Genomic DNA, 14829 nt, shown 5'->3' with positions numbered 1-14829 from the left:
AGAAGATTCTGCTGCTAAACAGTAAAAGGTTCAATCATCAAAAGCAGAGACATGGTATAAAAGGAAAGCCTTTCAAATTTCTCCTTCAGCTCATAGAGGAACATGGTTCAGACGCATCTCCCAAACACCCACACGTACTGCAGAGAACACTTACTTCACAAGCATTTCTTCAGAAGCTTCAGCGATTCAGCTTCTAAAGAGAATGGTAAAAGTTCATGTGACAATCAAGGCTGACAAAGCCAAGGAAGTTGAGCGGACATTTGTAACTTCACCATCCACACTGTTTTGAAAGTTTAGGGTAGGGAAGAAGAAATGAAAGAGATGCTGGTGACCAAGACTAAGGATCTGAACTACAGCCTGATGGAGAGAAAAACAGATGAAGAACAGGGAGAAGAGAAGGAAAGATGGAAAACATGGTGGCAAAAAACCTCAATCAAAGTCTGCTTTCCAAGGAAGCACACAGGCCTTAAACAAAACCAAAAGCTTCATGGATCTGGTACTATTCAAACAAGTTTCAAAACATGGAAAATTCCATTGCTCCCTCTTCACGGAAGAGGCAGTGACAACTGTCATCTCTCAGAGAAAAAGAAACCCAAGGGAAAAAACCTACAAATTGCAGATTTGAAACAAACATCTTCATTCACCATTTCCTTTCAATTTTTTTAAAGGTTTTCCATCTGGCATGAAAATTACAAGTTGAGACAACATTATTTTGGGAAAAGCTGGAGGGTATGTGTGGGCAATACAGAGGCTTTAATGGAAAAAGCTAGTCACAGCATTAACAATTGGCAGACTATTATCCGTCAGTAATGAACTGACATGATGGTACTTTCCTTTGCTTTTCTTTGTTTTTAAATAAAGGACAGTCTCATTGCCTGCTGACTACTACAGAATGGTTTCTAATGTACTCGCAATACTATACTCACTCAATTACAGAAGTCACTTTCTCTTATATGTAAAAAGGGAACAAAGAAAAACTGCATAAGGACAAACTACATGTTTCAAAGGCTAAATTTAATAGTGTAATAAATACGTACAGTTAGATAATTTACAGATTTGCTGGGCTTGTGCATCTTTCTTTCTTGGTTTTTGTCCTTTTAATTCTTGCAAACATAAAAAGGTAACTTACTGTATTCTGTTCTTTACACCTAGGATGTTTGGAGAATTCAGTACACTATCTAGGTCTGACAGGTATGGTAACCCAGAAATAACTTCATGCATTTCAATGGCCAGAGGGAAGATTTTTAAATGCAACTAAAAACATCCTCAAGAAGCACAGTATATTAGGATCACCAGTTACATGAAGAACTAGAACAACAGACTAACCTGATGAGAAATCCCCCTAAAAACAGAACCACTACACAATTACAATTGCATATGAAGAAACAACTGTGGAAAAATGTAAACTGTCTGTAGGGGCATTACATTATAACCAAATGCACTATATATCTAGAATACAAGATAAGTTTGTATTGCATTAATATGCCTGAGTTCATGCAGCCTCAGCAAAACACTCCCAATTACTTCGGGGCATTCCAGGAACATGTAACTTGACTGCAATACATTACATGAACCTAAAACTAGTGAGAATTTGACATGAATTCAAAGACAAAAAGTAGATTGTTTTAGAAGAGGTTGGTTGTGAACAACTGTATCACTGCTGAAGTGTTAAATCATGCAGCAAGGCTCATAGTTTGCCAGTTTCAAAGGCTTTACTGTGCAAGTCAGCCAACCACTGCAAATGCCCACTGTGAAAACAGAACAAAAAAAATCGCTACAGAAGCGAGGAATCTGCTAGTTCTTAAAGTTTGTGGCAGTTACTGAAAAATGAAATAAACCTGAAGTTTTCCTCATTGGCTAGTCTGATGGGACAGCTTTCTTTGAAAGTCTTCTCTTTACAATTAGCATTAACCATCCAGACACAAATGTCTTTCCCACCTACATCTCAGGCCTATGTAAATCTTCCACAGTTACAGTTTGCAAGATCTTAGCCCCTGATGTCTGTGATCACCTCTAGCAGACTCTAGATCAAGCATTAGAAGTGAAGAGTCTGACATCAGCTAGGATTTGTTTCAGTCCTTTTGATTATCCTTCTACATGTTGATGAGACATGGATGAAATGCGGGAACCAGCTATATCTTACTTGGGAAATCAACACTCTCGTTATGCATATCCAAATACCTGTATTAGTGCTGCACAGCATTTCCTAATTTTGCAGGGCTTGAAAAACACCAGACTCATGGAAGTCATCCTTCAAAGATAAATTAGACCTCCACCCCTCTGTACTAGCATCCCCTTCCTTATGTGCCAAATTCCCCTTTCTATTTGTCCCACTGCTGTTCTTTTCCCACATGTCTCACACTTCAGTAAACTGCCAACAAACGTGTACCAAAGTTGCATGGTATTCTTTTTAAAAGAAGAGCAAGCCAGGTGTCCTTTACCAAGTGCATGTCAAGGTGCAGGAGTCAAAGGCTGTGAACTCCACCTATAGCCTTTTATTTATGCCAGAGAAAGAAAACATGAGAGACAGCCCTCCCTTAACCTTCCTTAACAGCTGACTTATTACTTCAACTGATTGCTGAAGTCACTATTGGTATTCCACTCTGACATACCCAAACATCACTTTCCAGTTCATAAAGAAAATTGAAAATTCTTACCATTACAAATGTCTCTGCTGGACATGGATGCCTACATTTCAGGTGTTACTCAGCTTTTTAGTGCCCGAGTTTCTCTACAAATCTCCTCCTAAGCTAGGGGGGAGCAGCCCAGGACATACAGTTTGGGATTAAAAGGAAAAGGACTTAAGTAACTGTGGGTTTCTTTTGTAGATGCATTATCTCCATCTTCTTGCGCATTGATACAGAATGACAGAATCATTCTTCAGCACAGTATGAAAGATACAACATGACAGCATCATTATGGATTGCAGCTTAATGAACCCCAAATTTCATTTTGTTCAGAAAGAGCATCCAAGAAAATTAATAATACTACCTCCTGAAGTACAGTGGTACTGCCTTCAACATGTCTGCCATACCAGCTCATTTCCATGCCATCAGGTAAACAATGATTTTCCTCTCCTCCTGCTGCTTATGTTTCTTCTTCTGAGAAGAATTAGAAAAATCTGTTCCATTCTATTTTCCTTTTCCCTTACCACGCAAGAAAAGAATTATTTCTGAACAAGATCATATCGTATTCTTTCCTACTCACAAAATTTAGCATTTAGATAGCACTGTTCACCCAAGAGCTCAGCAGCACTTGAAAATTTCAATTAAATCAAGTACTTGCTTACTTTTTCATGCTTTGAGGAATTACAGATTATTATTACTAACCTCACTTTAGCAGGGAAACTACTAACGAAACTGAGGCAAGTAGTAGCTAAAGACCAGATTTGGCTTAAATTTGCATGAAGATCTGAAATAGTGCCACTGAAGTGAATGGAATTATGCTTACACAGAACTAGGCTACTAGATGGCACGCAGCAGAGACCTAATTATTCCAAAAGGCTCCAGGTACCACTGTGGTGGAAGGAACAAAAGTAAAATCTGTATTCTGAGTCACAAACCTTTTCCCAATTCACCTGCTTATCATAAAGAATCAAATCATATTTTTAGCAAGAGCAGCCAGTGAGAGGTCAGGAAGAGATTAAACAGCTATACCAAGGTCATCTAGTATATCTGCAATAGAGAGCATCTCAGAGGCCAGATTTCCCAATTTCAAGGATACCACTTTAATCATTCGCATACTTTTAAACACCACTAACCATAAAGACAACATAAAGCCGAAGAAAATAAACTGCATTTCCAGACACAAACAAGCATCTTAAAACATTATGTACCTCATTAAAGGAACATTTCAACAGAGAGCACCAAGCTGATTCTGTGAAAGCATGATGAGAAACGGATGCATGTCAGGCACTAACACTGAGCTCCTTAAGATCAACCGTGCATCATACTGATGGGAAGTGTGAAGTTAAGCTGAGGTGTTTCAGCTCACCAGATACCCTCTGATCAAAGAATTTAAAACAACACAATTTTTATCTCTCCCTCCCCATCACTGTGTTTATTATGCATTTTTAGAATATCTCCCTCTTCCAGAGGAAGCTCTATTAATCATTCTTTCTGGGTATGGCCTACTGGAGTCATGTGGAAGTCATCTTCATCACGCTGCTTTCTTAAAACAGATAATAAATGTGCCTGCAACATTTGTATATGCAGTAATGTGTCAATAAAGTACTGCATAATTTTTATTTCTTTTAAGGATTTCATAAAAACAAAGATGACCAACACCTCTGAGGATTAAGACCTGAGAAAATTCTTAAGTCCTTGGCTTACATTCCCTGCTTAAGGACTTGGGTCCAGATCAAGATGTAAAACAAAGAGAAACTTGTGGTATAGTACAGAATGAAGGGTACCCTAGGGATGCAGAGGGAGAAGAAAAAGGTCATGAAATTTTACTGTTGGGTTAGCCAAAGAATAACAAGCAAAATGGATGCTCCATGTTATAAAATACATTGAGGTTTTACTCTAGGGTTCAAAGAGGTAGTAAAGCACTTCCTTTGGGTTCCCTTCTCAAACATGTAGCATGTTAACTAGATTTAACCATAAAAATCCTGGAGTTTTTCCTTCAGCACTGAAGAAGAATATATTCTGAACAAGCATGTTATTCTCCTCTTTGCAGTCATAATTTTCTCTCCCTCGTACCAAAAAACCTTCAAACATTTTCTGAGACTTATTTGTAATGCATGGTACTTAGCTGCACCCATCAGCTTTCCCTACTTCATTTTTTTGTCTTGCTCCATTGCAGTACCCATTTCTGTGAATTCATACAAAACCTGTAAGTGCTGAAACCATCCATCATTCAATGTTATGGCCACCAAGAACCAGAAAACATAGAACAAGCATTGACTTACGCAGTTCTTCCCGGTGTGCCTCTGTCTGTGCAAAAAACTGGCGAAGCTCCTCCGTGATCTCCATGTTACTCAAGTCACATTCTATCTCCCCTTCAGACTCAGAGTCCTCCTCCATTTCAGAATCCCCATCAGCATCCTCCCTCTCTTGGTGGGCATCTGCAAATTGCTGAGCTCCTCTCTGGTACACAGCTCTGCCACTTGGCCTAGAGCTGGAAGAACAGCTTTGGGTATGTGGGAGGTCATTCCCATTCCAATCTGAGTAGTGACTAGTTGGAAAGGCTGCAGGAAGATGCCATGGTAGGTGATAGTAGGACTCCACGGCTTTCCTGTAGGCTCGCTGGTGTCTACGCATCCAGCGCATGGCTAAGTCATAGTGCTTCCAGTATTTTGCGAACACTTGGCGAGAATACCATGGCTCAGTGTCTTCCTGTGGCCAAAACATGGGGGAGAGGAAAAGAACACCAAAAAGAAAGAAAACAAAGAGTAACTGAGGGGAGGAAGCACTGTAAACGCAAGCACAAAGTCTGCCTTTTAATCAATAATCATCCTTTTCCTACGGTAAACCACACAGGTCTAAAAGAGGACAAGTATTAACGCAGTACAACTGCACTACACTTTCTTATTATTACAGGAGATTGGTTTTGCATCAACACAACTACCAGTGAAGAATCAGCAACAAAAATTTGTAGTCTCCAGAAGGTATTTTTCAAGTATTTGTGCTACTACAGTGGGAATCAGCTCTTTTTAGAGGATATGCTGTGTGGACATATTCCACAGTTCCTTAGCTGCTTATGTGAGTTGTAAGAACTGAACCATTCCAAGGTGTATGTATTACAACCTACACCTGATTTCCAAATCCGCAGACAGAAAACACAAGAGATTAAAATTCCTCCATATTAAACAAAGGCATTCATTTTATCCAGTAACATATTTCCTCCATCTGCCTGCCAAAATAAGTTTCTCAGAAAAGGTCAAATGGCAATTCAGCCAAGCTCATATATCCATCATGGCCTCGATCAAAAACAAGACTGTATTTAGCCAAGTGCATGCTGCCAGTAAATCTCCCTTTTGTACTCATCAGCAACCAACATATGAAAAGGGGTAATAAAGTACCACTGATAAAGTACATGGAAAAATGGTTCTATAGAACGAAGCACACTGTAACACACCTTCTCCTGTCTTCCAGCTACTCTTAGTTTTCCTGAAAAAAAAGTTTCATGCTGTTCAGATTTCACCAGTGACTACAAAGCCCCACAGTCCCTCTAGCATTAAGCCCTCTTTGTACAGGCCATTTCTTCTCCACCCTCATCCTACTTTAAAATGAGGGGATAATATGGTATCTTAAAAGAACGCCGCAAAGTAAACTAGAGCCTAGAACAAGTATAATAAATATATTTTTTTCTTTCCCTCACCTCTTAATTTCCATAGACTATCTTTTATCTGGGCCAAACCAGAATGCCTGTACTTTAAATTGAAAGAATTTTAATTAAGCCATGCTTTGGCAAACACTCAAAACTAAGGCGAGATTTAGCTGAAGTTTTCAGAGACAAATGTGACATTTACAGTCCTTTATTAGCTTAGTTGGGTTTTTTTGTTTGTTTTTTTTTAAAAAGGCATGCAAGACAAAAATCTTTAAGTGTGTTTTCTTGATCTGCACTGGCACCATTCTGTAGCCTTAAAGGAATAATTTTCTGGGAAAAAATAATTCAAAAACAAAACACAAAAAACATCCCTAAGAAATACCTTCTATTTAATGCCAACAATTTCAAGAGAGGTTAATTTCATTTACTTACATTTAGTTTCAATTTCTGGTTCTCAAGCAGTAATGTAAATGCTACAGAATTTGGAATAATAATTGTAACTTTCATGTTTCCCCTCCTTCTGCAAAATTTAGCTTGTTAACCCATAAGAGATCTATAAATACAATATCTTTTTAAGGTCATTGGGAAGCACTCTCAGAAACAAAATTCCTCCAACTAACAGAGCCCATGAAGAAAATGCATGACAACAAACTTGCATACTTGAGGCTATTTCTGATCAAACATTGCACCCTGTTTGTGAAAGGCTGTGGGACTCAGCTACGTGATTTAAAAGTCTAGACAAATTATCTGTCCTGAAAAGCAACAATTCATGGGGGTGAAACTTTATTCTGATTCTCCTCTTGGTTTAACATTGCACCGCTACAAGACCATGCATTTCAGAATATTTTTTCTTAACATGAGTGGGTGCAAGAAAAGCATCTGTCTTCCATATGGAATTTCTTCATTCTTAATCATCCAGCCACCTAAAAGTTAGGAAGAACAATGTTTTATTTACTGTTCTTGCTTCACTTAAGAATGCCACACTGACTCCTCATCCTTCAGCAGTCAGACAGCGTCCTGTTGTCAAATCTGATACATTTGCAGGTTACTTTCGGAACATTCTATTTTTCCCAGTACTTAAAAAACCAGTTTTTGAAACATCAAGAAGCTTGACAAAAGCAAGTATCTCCTACATTCTATGTATTTCCAAAGAAGACAACATATTCTTTTAAATATCAAAAATTATCTCCAGTTTTTAAAGAATGTTTCTAAAAAGGGCGTTCATCACTTTACTGAAAGCTCTGGAATCCAGCTGGCTGATTTGTCTAGCTGACTAGCTCCAGTTGTTAATTTAAGGGAAAAGAAGACAAAAAGCCAGTTCATGTAGACAAAACTGTGATGCTGGTGCCCGTCCAACTACTTTTTGTGGCTTTTTTGTTGCAAGTGACCCTTGAAATCCCTTTTACATTTGAATTTTAAAAATACATCTGTTAAAAAAGAAATTACAGAAATGTTTTAGATCTGTGTGGAAAAGGGAAAGGAACACTTTAAAGTTTAACTTAGCTCTGTGTCTGTGCTTTTTCAGCTGCAGAATAAATGGAAATAAGAGATTTCCTCAAGGAAATAAAAGCTATAAATCTAAGGCAAATGATCAGAGTCCTCTGTTATTTTCCTGTTATGTCTCTGGAGTCTTCCCAGGAGTAGACAAATCATCCACTGTTACATTCTGAATTCTATTTCTAGAGCAATTTAGCTACTTTCACATCTAATTTTTACATGTCTGCACTGACAGTTCAATAAGTGTTTATATGCATTTTGTATATAAAAAGTGACTAAGTTCTTACATAGAAACCCGTAAAGACCACTTACCATCTCTTGTGGAGTTTGCTCTGGTGATCAAGGTGAACTAGAGAAAAGAACAGCAACTTTAAAATTCATGAGAATGTATGTATTAAAATGGTCACAAGAACTGAATATATTTTTGTTAAACTTGGATACTATGGCCTGCAGCTATTAAATATCCCCTCTCTGTTGTGACTTGTTGAAGTCTCTTATTTATAGTTTTTGACTAGCATCAGTAAAAATCCCAGATCTTAAAATTCCCCACTACAATAAGAAGGTGAAAAGGGAACCTTCTACACTGTGCAGCCAAAAATGCCGTGACTAAATGCTTCCCTCCCCCCCTCCCCGTACCCTTTTCTATTTTCTCATGCACTTTATACTTTTACAACCTTTATTTTCCAAATGCTGAACAAAAATAATAAACTTTAACAAAATGCACTGTTCTCACGTTTTAGTGGGATGTATATAAAGGAAGCAATTACTATAAAATAATTAAAACAGGCTGAAAACACGACATCATCTTGACTCTATTCAAATCTGTGGTGCACTTATAACCACCTACAGTACCTTCTTTCGCTTTATCTCTCTTCTTGGTAAGGGAAGAGATGGAAAACAAGCTATCTGTAACCACCAGGCAGGATTAACCATTACCAGCATTTTCAGCGTGATTTACCAAGAAGAACCACTGAAAATCTGAATCCCCTCCCTACCTGACAATTATTTTATTAAGATATTAGCTGCTTCATCCACGTATTTTTCCTGACACTCTCAGCATTGATTTGAACTTTATGTCAGGTGAGTGACAGTGAAAAGTAACAGAAACTCAGTACACTAAACTTCCACTGATACCACTAAGACACAGTCAAATGCGATTCCCAGCAACACTTGAATATAGCCAAGACAGCACTTACAACTGTTGCAGATTTATACCAGTTTAAAACTAGGATTTTTCAAAATGTATATGAATTTAGTATATACACCAGCTGTGTTCTGTCTGAACTGATTAAACAACAACAGTTTGTCTCTAAGACAAGCCATGCTGCATGAAAGGAGAATAAGGATGAGCCACATTCAAAGAAAATGCAACTCATGCTGCTACTTCAAAAGCAATTTATTATCCTTCGCAAAACCTACACTATGCTCAAACCTATAAACCCTTGGTCACACCAACCTACCTACAAGAAAACCTACATATGTGAGCAGTTCCCTTACAATCAATGGGATGACTCATGCAAGCTAAGGATTGTAGAATTAGACGTTAGGCAACCAAAGTGTGCAAGTTCATTGTATTCTCTCCTGCCTGCTTGGAGGAAGAAGAAAACCTAGTGCTGAGGTCACTGTAAAACACTGTGGTGACTTGTAACACTTGAAACACGCACATACATAAAAGGCTTTTGTGATACCCCTCTTTGCTCATTTCAAACATCTCATTTCCCATGCTAGCCCTCTTTAAAACTTCACTCCCATGACATACACATATAACTTTTGTCCCTTCCCTATATACATCTGAATACTGTCAAGGTTGTCATAATATCTTTTTCCTCATACTTAATAACCTAAGTCCATGGTAGCCGATTCTTCCATTTTCCACTTTAGAAAAAGTATGTGTATTTCATTTCCTTGTTCACTTGTAATTCCTACCTGACAAAAGACTCTTCGAACCAGCTTCAGCATAAACAGAATTCAGGGTTAAAGCTTAATATAAAAGTACTTTTAAAGTGGTGAATTTTGATACTTTATTATTAATACATAGTTTCTAAAGGAGAAGGAGAGGAAAAACTCCGGCAAAACTATCCAACTACATTAATTTACCAAATACGAAAAACCTGTTTTGTCAAACACAAACATTAATAATTTTAACAAATTATTTATGAAACATTAGACTACAAACATAAAGCAGAGCATAACAATGTTTCAAGCAGGGACACTAAATTTTCAGCTGAATTACTCTTCCAAAACAAACTACATAAAATGTGAAACATGGCAAGAAGCACAAAATGTGTTGATAACTCTACTTCTATAATTCATACTTTAAAAAATAAAATATGGATGCAACTGAACACTTGAAACTCTCTAACAAATGTAGACTTTAAAATGAGTAAGAGATTTGTTTGCCTATGCTGACCATTAATGATGATAAAGTTATTTTTAAAATAAATTTTATTACTTCCTTTTCTCAGTTTAAAAATATTTCCTCACTGATAATTAAATACAGACATACTCCCTTAAATCAAATCACATCTGTCTCCTTACCAACCTGAGGCAAGTAAGCATTAGTGAAAATAAATAAATCTGATCAAAGCAATGACAGCACTTAATCCCAAAGTGAGTCAAAGGAAGCCGAGAGAATGTCTGTCATATTGTGAAACACAACCACGAATCATTGTTTTTTATAACTTGGTAATGTCACTCATATTCTGGGAGCAAGGCCCTCTTGTGGTGTTTTGGATACTGCGCTGCCACATGGCTGCCATAGTGGAGGCGACGGGTACAGGGTACAGCCAGAAACACCAATGCGGGATCAAGGAAGGTTTAGCTATTCAGAACACCAATGTGAACAAGATTAACCCGTTGCACCGTAGTAAGATAAAAACATAGGATGTTATTAAACAAAAGTGAAACTTCAATAAATTCAACAGATTTAAACAACAACAAAATTATATAAACCTTTCCTCGAAAGGCAAAATATGTTTAAATCAGAAATGCCCAAAAGGACAGCTGGCCACATCCTTTCCCCACTGCTGCTTTCCTCCCTCCTTCTTTAGCCTGTGAGAAGTGGCTTCCTCAGTCAGGCCAGAGATGTCCCTAACTCAGCATCCAGTTTCTGGCAAAGAGATTAGAGATGTTCAATAAAATACAACACTAGAGCACACATACAGGAATTACTTTTCCAGGTACATTTGCCCCTATTTCAGCAAGTGACAGCTGGTTCTGGAATTTAAAGCCAGACTGCCATTTTTCTGAACCTATTAATACTAAGTGTTTCCACAACACCCCATCAGACTAAGTTTCACAATTTAAGGTGTTAAACACCAAATTGTGCTGTGTATTTTTAAACTCACCCTACTACATACTCTTTAAAAATATCTGAAGGATTCAGCAAGAAAAACATGCCATGTAACAACTTCCTAAAACCACCTATTTAATTTTATATTTCTAATGCTTACTCTTGGTGCAGAATCACCATCAGAAAAGGGAAATGTCTGGAAAGTGTTTTGACACTCTGTGCTTCAGATTAATACAGTGCATTGCTGGCATATGACTTTAATACCGAAGTGCCCTACTTAGTCACAGAGATAAGCCTGTGATTCTTGAGACAGTCAGCAGTACATGTTATTTCCCTAAATTCCTAACACCACACACTGCATTCTTGTTTGTGAATGCTCGAAATACAAGACCTGTCCAGCACTTAGGATACAGGTACAGCTGGTCATCATCTAAACAGGAGAATTAGTTGACCTATGAAGACCTACCTATCACTACGATGTCTTCACAGCAGTGTCTTTACACCAGTAACATCAATTCCTGCAAATGGAAGGGAAACTACATATAAAACAAAATTACATTCATTGCAGGGACAATCCACATTTAATCACTAGACCTGTGACCAAAAGCATGCAGACCAAACTTAACCATATGCATGACAGCTCTTTTGACCTGAGCAGAGATGAGCCAGCATAATGCTCTGCTGCTCCCAAAAAGAGGGTTTTTCTTCTCTGAGATCCAGGACACAAACCCAAAAGCTAACTGAGCCAAAAGTCAAAAGTCACAGGTCAAAGGCAAAGTGCTAAGAGCTGCACAATTATTAGCAGCCTCAATTAGCTTATGTTTCATATATGGCTTGGCAGTTTACCCATAAACGAGGGAGAGGATGAAACTTCTACTCTACTGCTTGTGAAAGCAAAATTCCGTTCCTCGTCTCACAGATGCCATACAGGCTCTGGTCAGTGACTTTACGGATCACAAAACCCATAAGCAGCTCCTGTCTCTGCCAAGTACGGCAAACAAACCAAAAAGCTCACAGGAGAAGAACCCTTAAGCCCAAGCTCACGCCGGCGCACCCCTCTCGCCCGAGCTCTAAACCCCGCCCCAGGCCGGAGGCCCGCATCTTGCAGAGGAAACAGAAGGAAAAGCGCCGAGCCCGTACAGCCGAGTGGCCGCCACACACACCGCCCCTCCGCCCCGCCAAGCTCGAACGCAAAACCGCCTCCCGAGCTGCGGTCTTCCCGCTCACGCCACCGCTCGCCCCGGCTTGCCCCCTCCCTCAACTGCCCCGCCGCGGCCCAGCGAGGCGGGAGGCCTGACCCACAGCCTGCGCAGGGGCACCGCCGTCCGCACACGCACAGGGCTGCCGGCGGCTCCGGTACGCAAGCAGAGCCGACGGAAAGCGAGCGGAAACTCCTCCGGCAGTTCCGGCTTCCCTTCCTTCCGGCGAGGACGAGCGCGGCGGGCAAAGCTTCCTCCCGCTGCTTCCGCCCGCCCATCCATCTCCGGTCCCGCGGCGCCATCTCGTGGGGCTGTAGGGAGGCAGCGGTAGGGCCCTGCTCCCCAGCATGGCCCCGGTCTCCTCAAGAGCCTTCTCCGGGAAGGGGCTGCCCCATTGTAGGCACCCGCCCCTCACAGGGACGGTGGTGCGAGCTCCTGTAATCCCGTCTGCCACCTCCTCCAGCCGTAGGGGTGTGCAGGACGGTACAAACAGAATTGTTAGTCAAAACCGGGGTGCGATGTGGTGATGATTGTGCTGTTGATGACTGACTCTTGTCCTCTGATTATTGTTGTTTTCCTAAACTAGTTTCTGAACTTCCTGTTCAGCCTGTGGAGCGGTACCGAGCCAGCATTTTCACGGGCCTGTGTGTGAGCAGCGCGTTTTTTTGCAAATCCTTTTTTTTCCCCCATGCCCATGAAACATGAAAAACGTGAACTGGGTCTAGAATGAAGTGAATACCCCTGCGGTTTCTTGCTCAGAGCTAATGCCGGTGAAGGAAGGGTGGCTTCTGATTCCAACATGAGATTTTCCCTCCCAGGTTTGGGGCCAGAAGCATCACAGGGGAGGTTTAGTTTTAGTTACAAGTTTTTATCAATGGTGTCCCACAATGCAGCATGTCTCAAACTACTTTTTTCGCGTTGCTGTGTTCCTTGTGGCTTTCAGTGTTGCTCCAGTGGCTGAACATTAGTCTCGAAGCAGGCTGAAAAGAGGGTGATGTTTCCTGGAAAGAGAATGAAATGTTAGGCTGGAACAGCTGTTAGAGCAGGAAAATTCTCTCATAAGAAGCAGCATTTGCAGCTGTCGGGTCTAGACAGAGAGCATTTGTCAGATACTCAGATTCATTAATTAGCCAACTAATTTAATTAACGTGCTTTAAGAAGCAAGGACTGTAATGGAGGTTTGTAAAAAATGTAGGTTTTAAACCTTCAGCACACTGTACTGCTTATATAAGCTGAAAAGAACATTCTGGCCATCAGATCTGGAAAGGTGGTAGTTTTAAGCACATGGATGCAATGATAGGAAGTTGGAAACCAGGCAGTAATCTCTTATTCTTGTACCACTGTTCAAGAAGTACGCATCTGTCACACTCAAATGTGTGTCTCTGTTAAACTAGTGCAAATTTGTATGTAGGCTATTACTTTTCAAATATTGTGTTATTGTAGTATTGCTCTACCGACTTAAGCATAATCAAAAATAAGTCACCTTTAGAACTGTAGACTAAAGTGCTAGAGCATTGAAATTATTGACTCTGCTTGTCCTTTGTTAAGACAAAATCATATTTAACATTAAATTATTTGTAGTAGATTTTCAACCATGATGCAGATTCTATTTTTGGATTAAACCAAATCCTACTTAAGTCCAGTTCTGAATCTACAGTTCTGAAACTTGACAGCCCTTTCTGGGAGGTATGTGTATTTGTGTGCAGAAAACTGCATGTGAGACTTGTTTTACTTAGCTGTCCTTTCTGAGGAGTTAAGTGGACAGGCTACCAAAGGCAGAGTAGGGGAAGAGGTTGAAATGTCTTAAAGATGATTTTACTGCCAAAGAAAATATGAAGTGGAGCTGGACTTCTAACCAAATGTCATCACTCTTACCTAAAGTTAGATGTAGTTAATATCTGTCTTCTGCAGTACCTGTGGCCTCATTGTATCTGGATACAAGACAAAGAATTAAAAATTAGCAGCATCTCTGAAGACTCCCTGCTGGATAAGAGGGTAGTGTTCGTTTTGCTGTCTTTCTGTTCTTGCTTACAATGTGACAGTGATCTCTGCACCTAAGCTAGTCACTCTTCAGATCCCATTGTAGCCACGGGCAAAGCACACTAATACTTTGTGGGTGTATTCATCTGATGTATATTTGTTAACTACTTTAGGGTGAAGTGAACTGCACCCCAGAAATGCTAGTTTCTTCCACTGATTTTCAAGGGAGCCTGAGGCAATTCTCCGTAGGTGCTCTTATTGCAGGTGTGTATGTTTATCCAGATAAATCCCATTGAGAAAAAAAAAAAAAAACAGTAAAAGTGCAAAAAGTTGGTAAGGAAAATGTGGCAAGAGACTGTAAAATATAAAAGCCCACCTCCGCCAATAGATGGCAGCATTGGAAATGGTAATGCTTAACCTCTGTCTGAAACAGTGATGCTAGGGTGTATAAACTGGTTGCTTTGGAGGAATAAAAAATCTGCCAAATAGCCCTGACTCGTGTACCTCTGACTTGATAAAATATACTGTCTTCTCTTAGCTTTCAGGTGGCACAACGTCTCCTTTTTTCAAGAAAGCTAACAGGGGGACCTT

At 39.8% G+C, this 14829-nt stretch overlaps 1 protein-coding gene across 3 annotated transcripts in view; it reads right to left on the bottom strand.

Annotated features, from left to right (window-relative positions):
* GEMIN8 (gem nuclear organelle associated protein 8) overlaps positions 1 to 12500 on the bottom strand; it is a 28676-nt gene extending 16176 nt beyond the window's left edge. Inside the window, exons 1-4 of one of the 3 annotated variants that reach the window (XM_065677418.1) lie at positions 12397 to 12500; positions 11526 to 11577; positions 8080 to 8116; positions 4910 to 5336 (exon numbers count right to left, since the gene is read on the bottom strand). In XM_065677418.1, coding sequence (XP_065533490.1) covers positions 4910 to 5336; positions 8080 to 8082 — 430 coding nt within the window. In that variant the 5' untranslated portion in view covers positions 8083 to 8116; positions 11526 to 11577; positions 12397 to 12500. Of the gene's footprint in view, positions 1 to 4909; positions 5337 to 8079; positions 8117 to 11525; positions 11578 to 12357 lie in introns of all 3 variants that reach the window. The other 2 variants (XM_065677417.1, XM_065677419.1) reach the window with 2 other exon arrangements.
* Positions 12501 to 14829: the final 2329 nt, after the last annotated feature.

Source organism: Lathamus discolor, chromosome 4 (genome assembly GCF_037157495.1).
Source record: "Lathamus discolor isolate bLatDis1 chromosome 4, bLatDis1.hap1, whole genome shotgun sequence".
NCBI classification, from domain to species: domain Eukaryota; kingdom Metazoa; phylum Chordata; class Aves; order Psittaciformes; family Psittacidae; genus Lathamus; species Lathamus discolor.
This window is presented reverse-complemented; position numbering and strand designations above follow the sequence as displayed.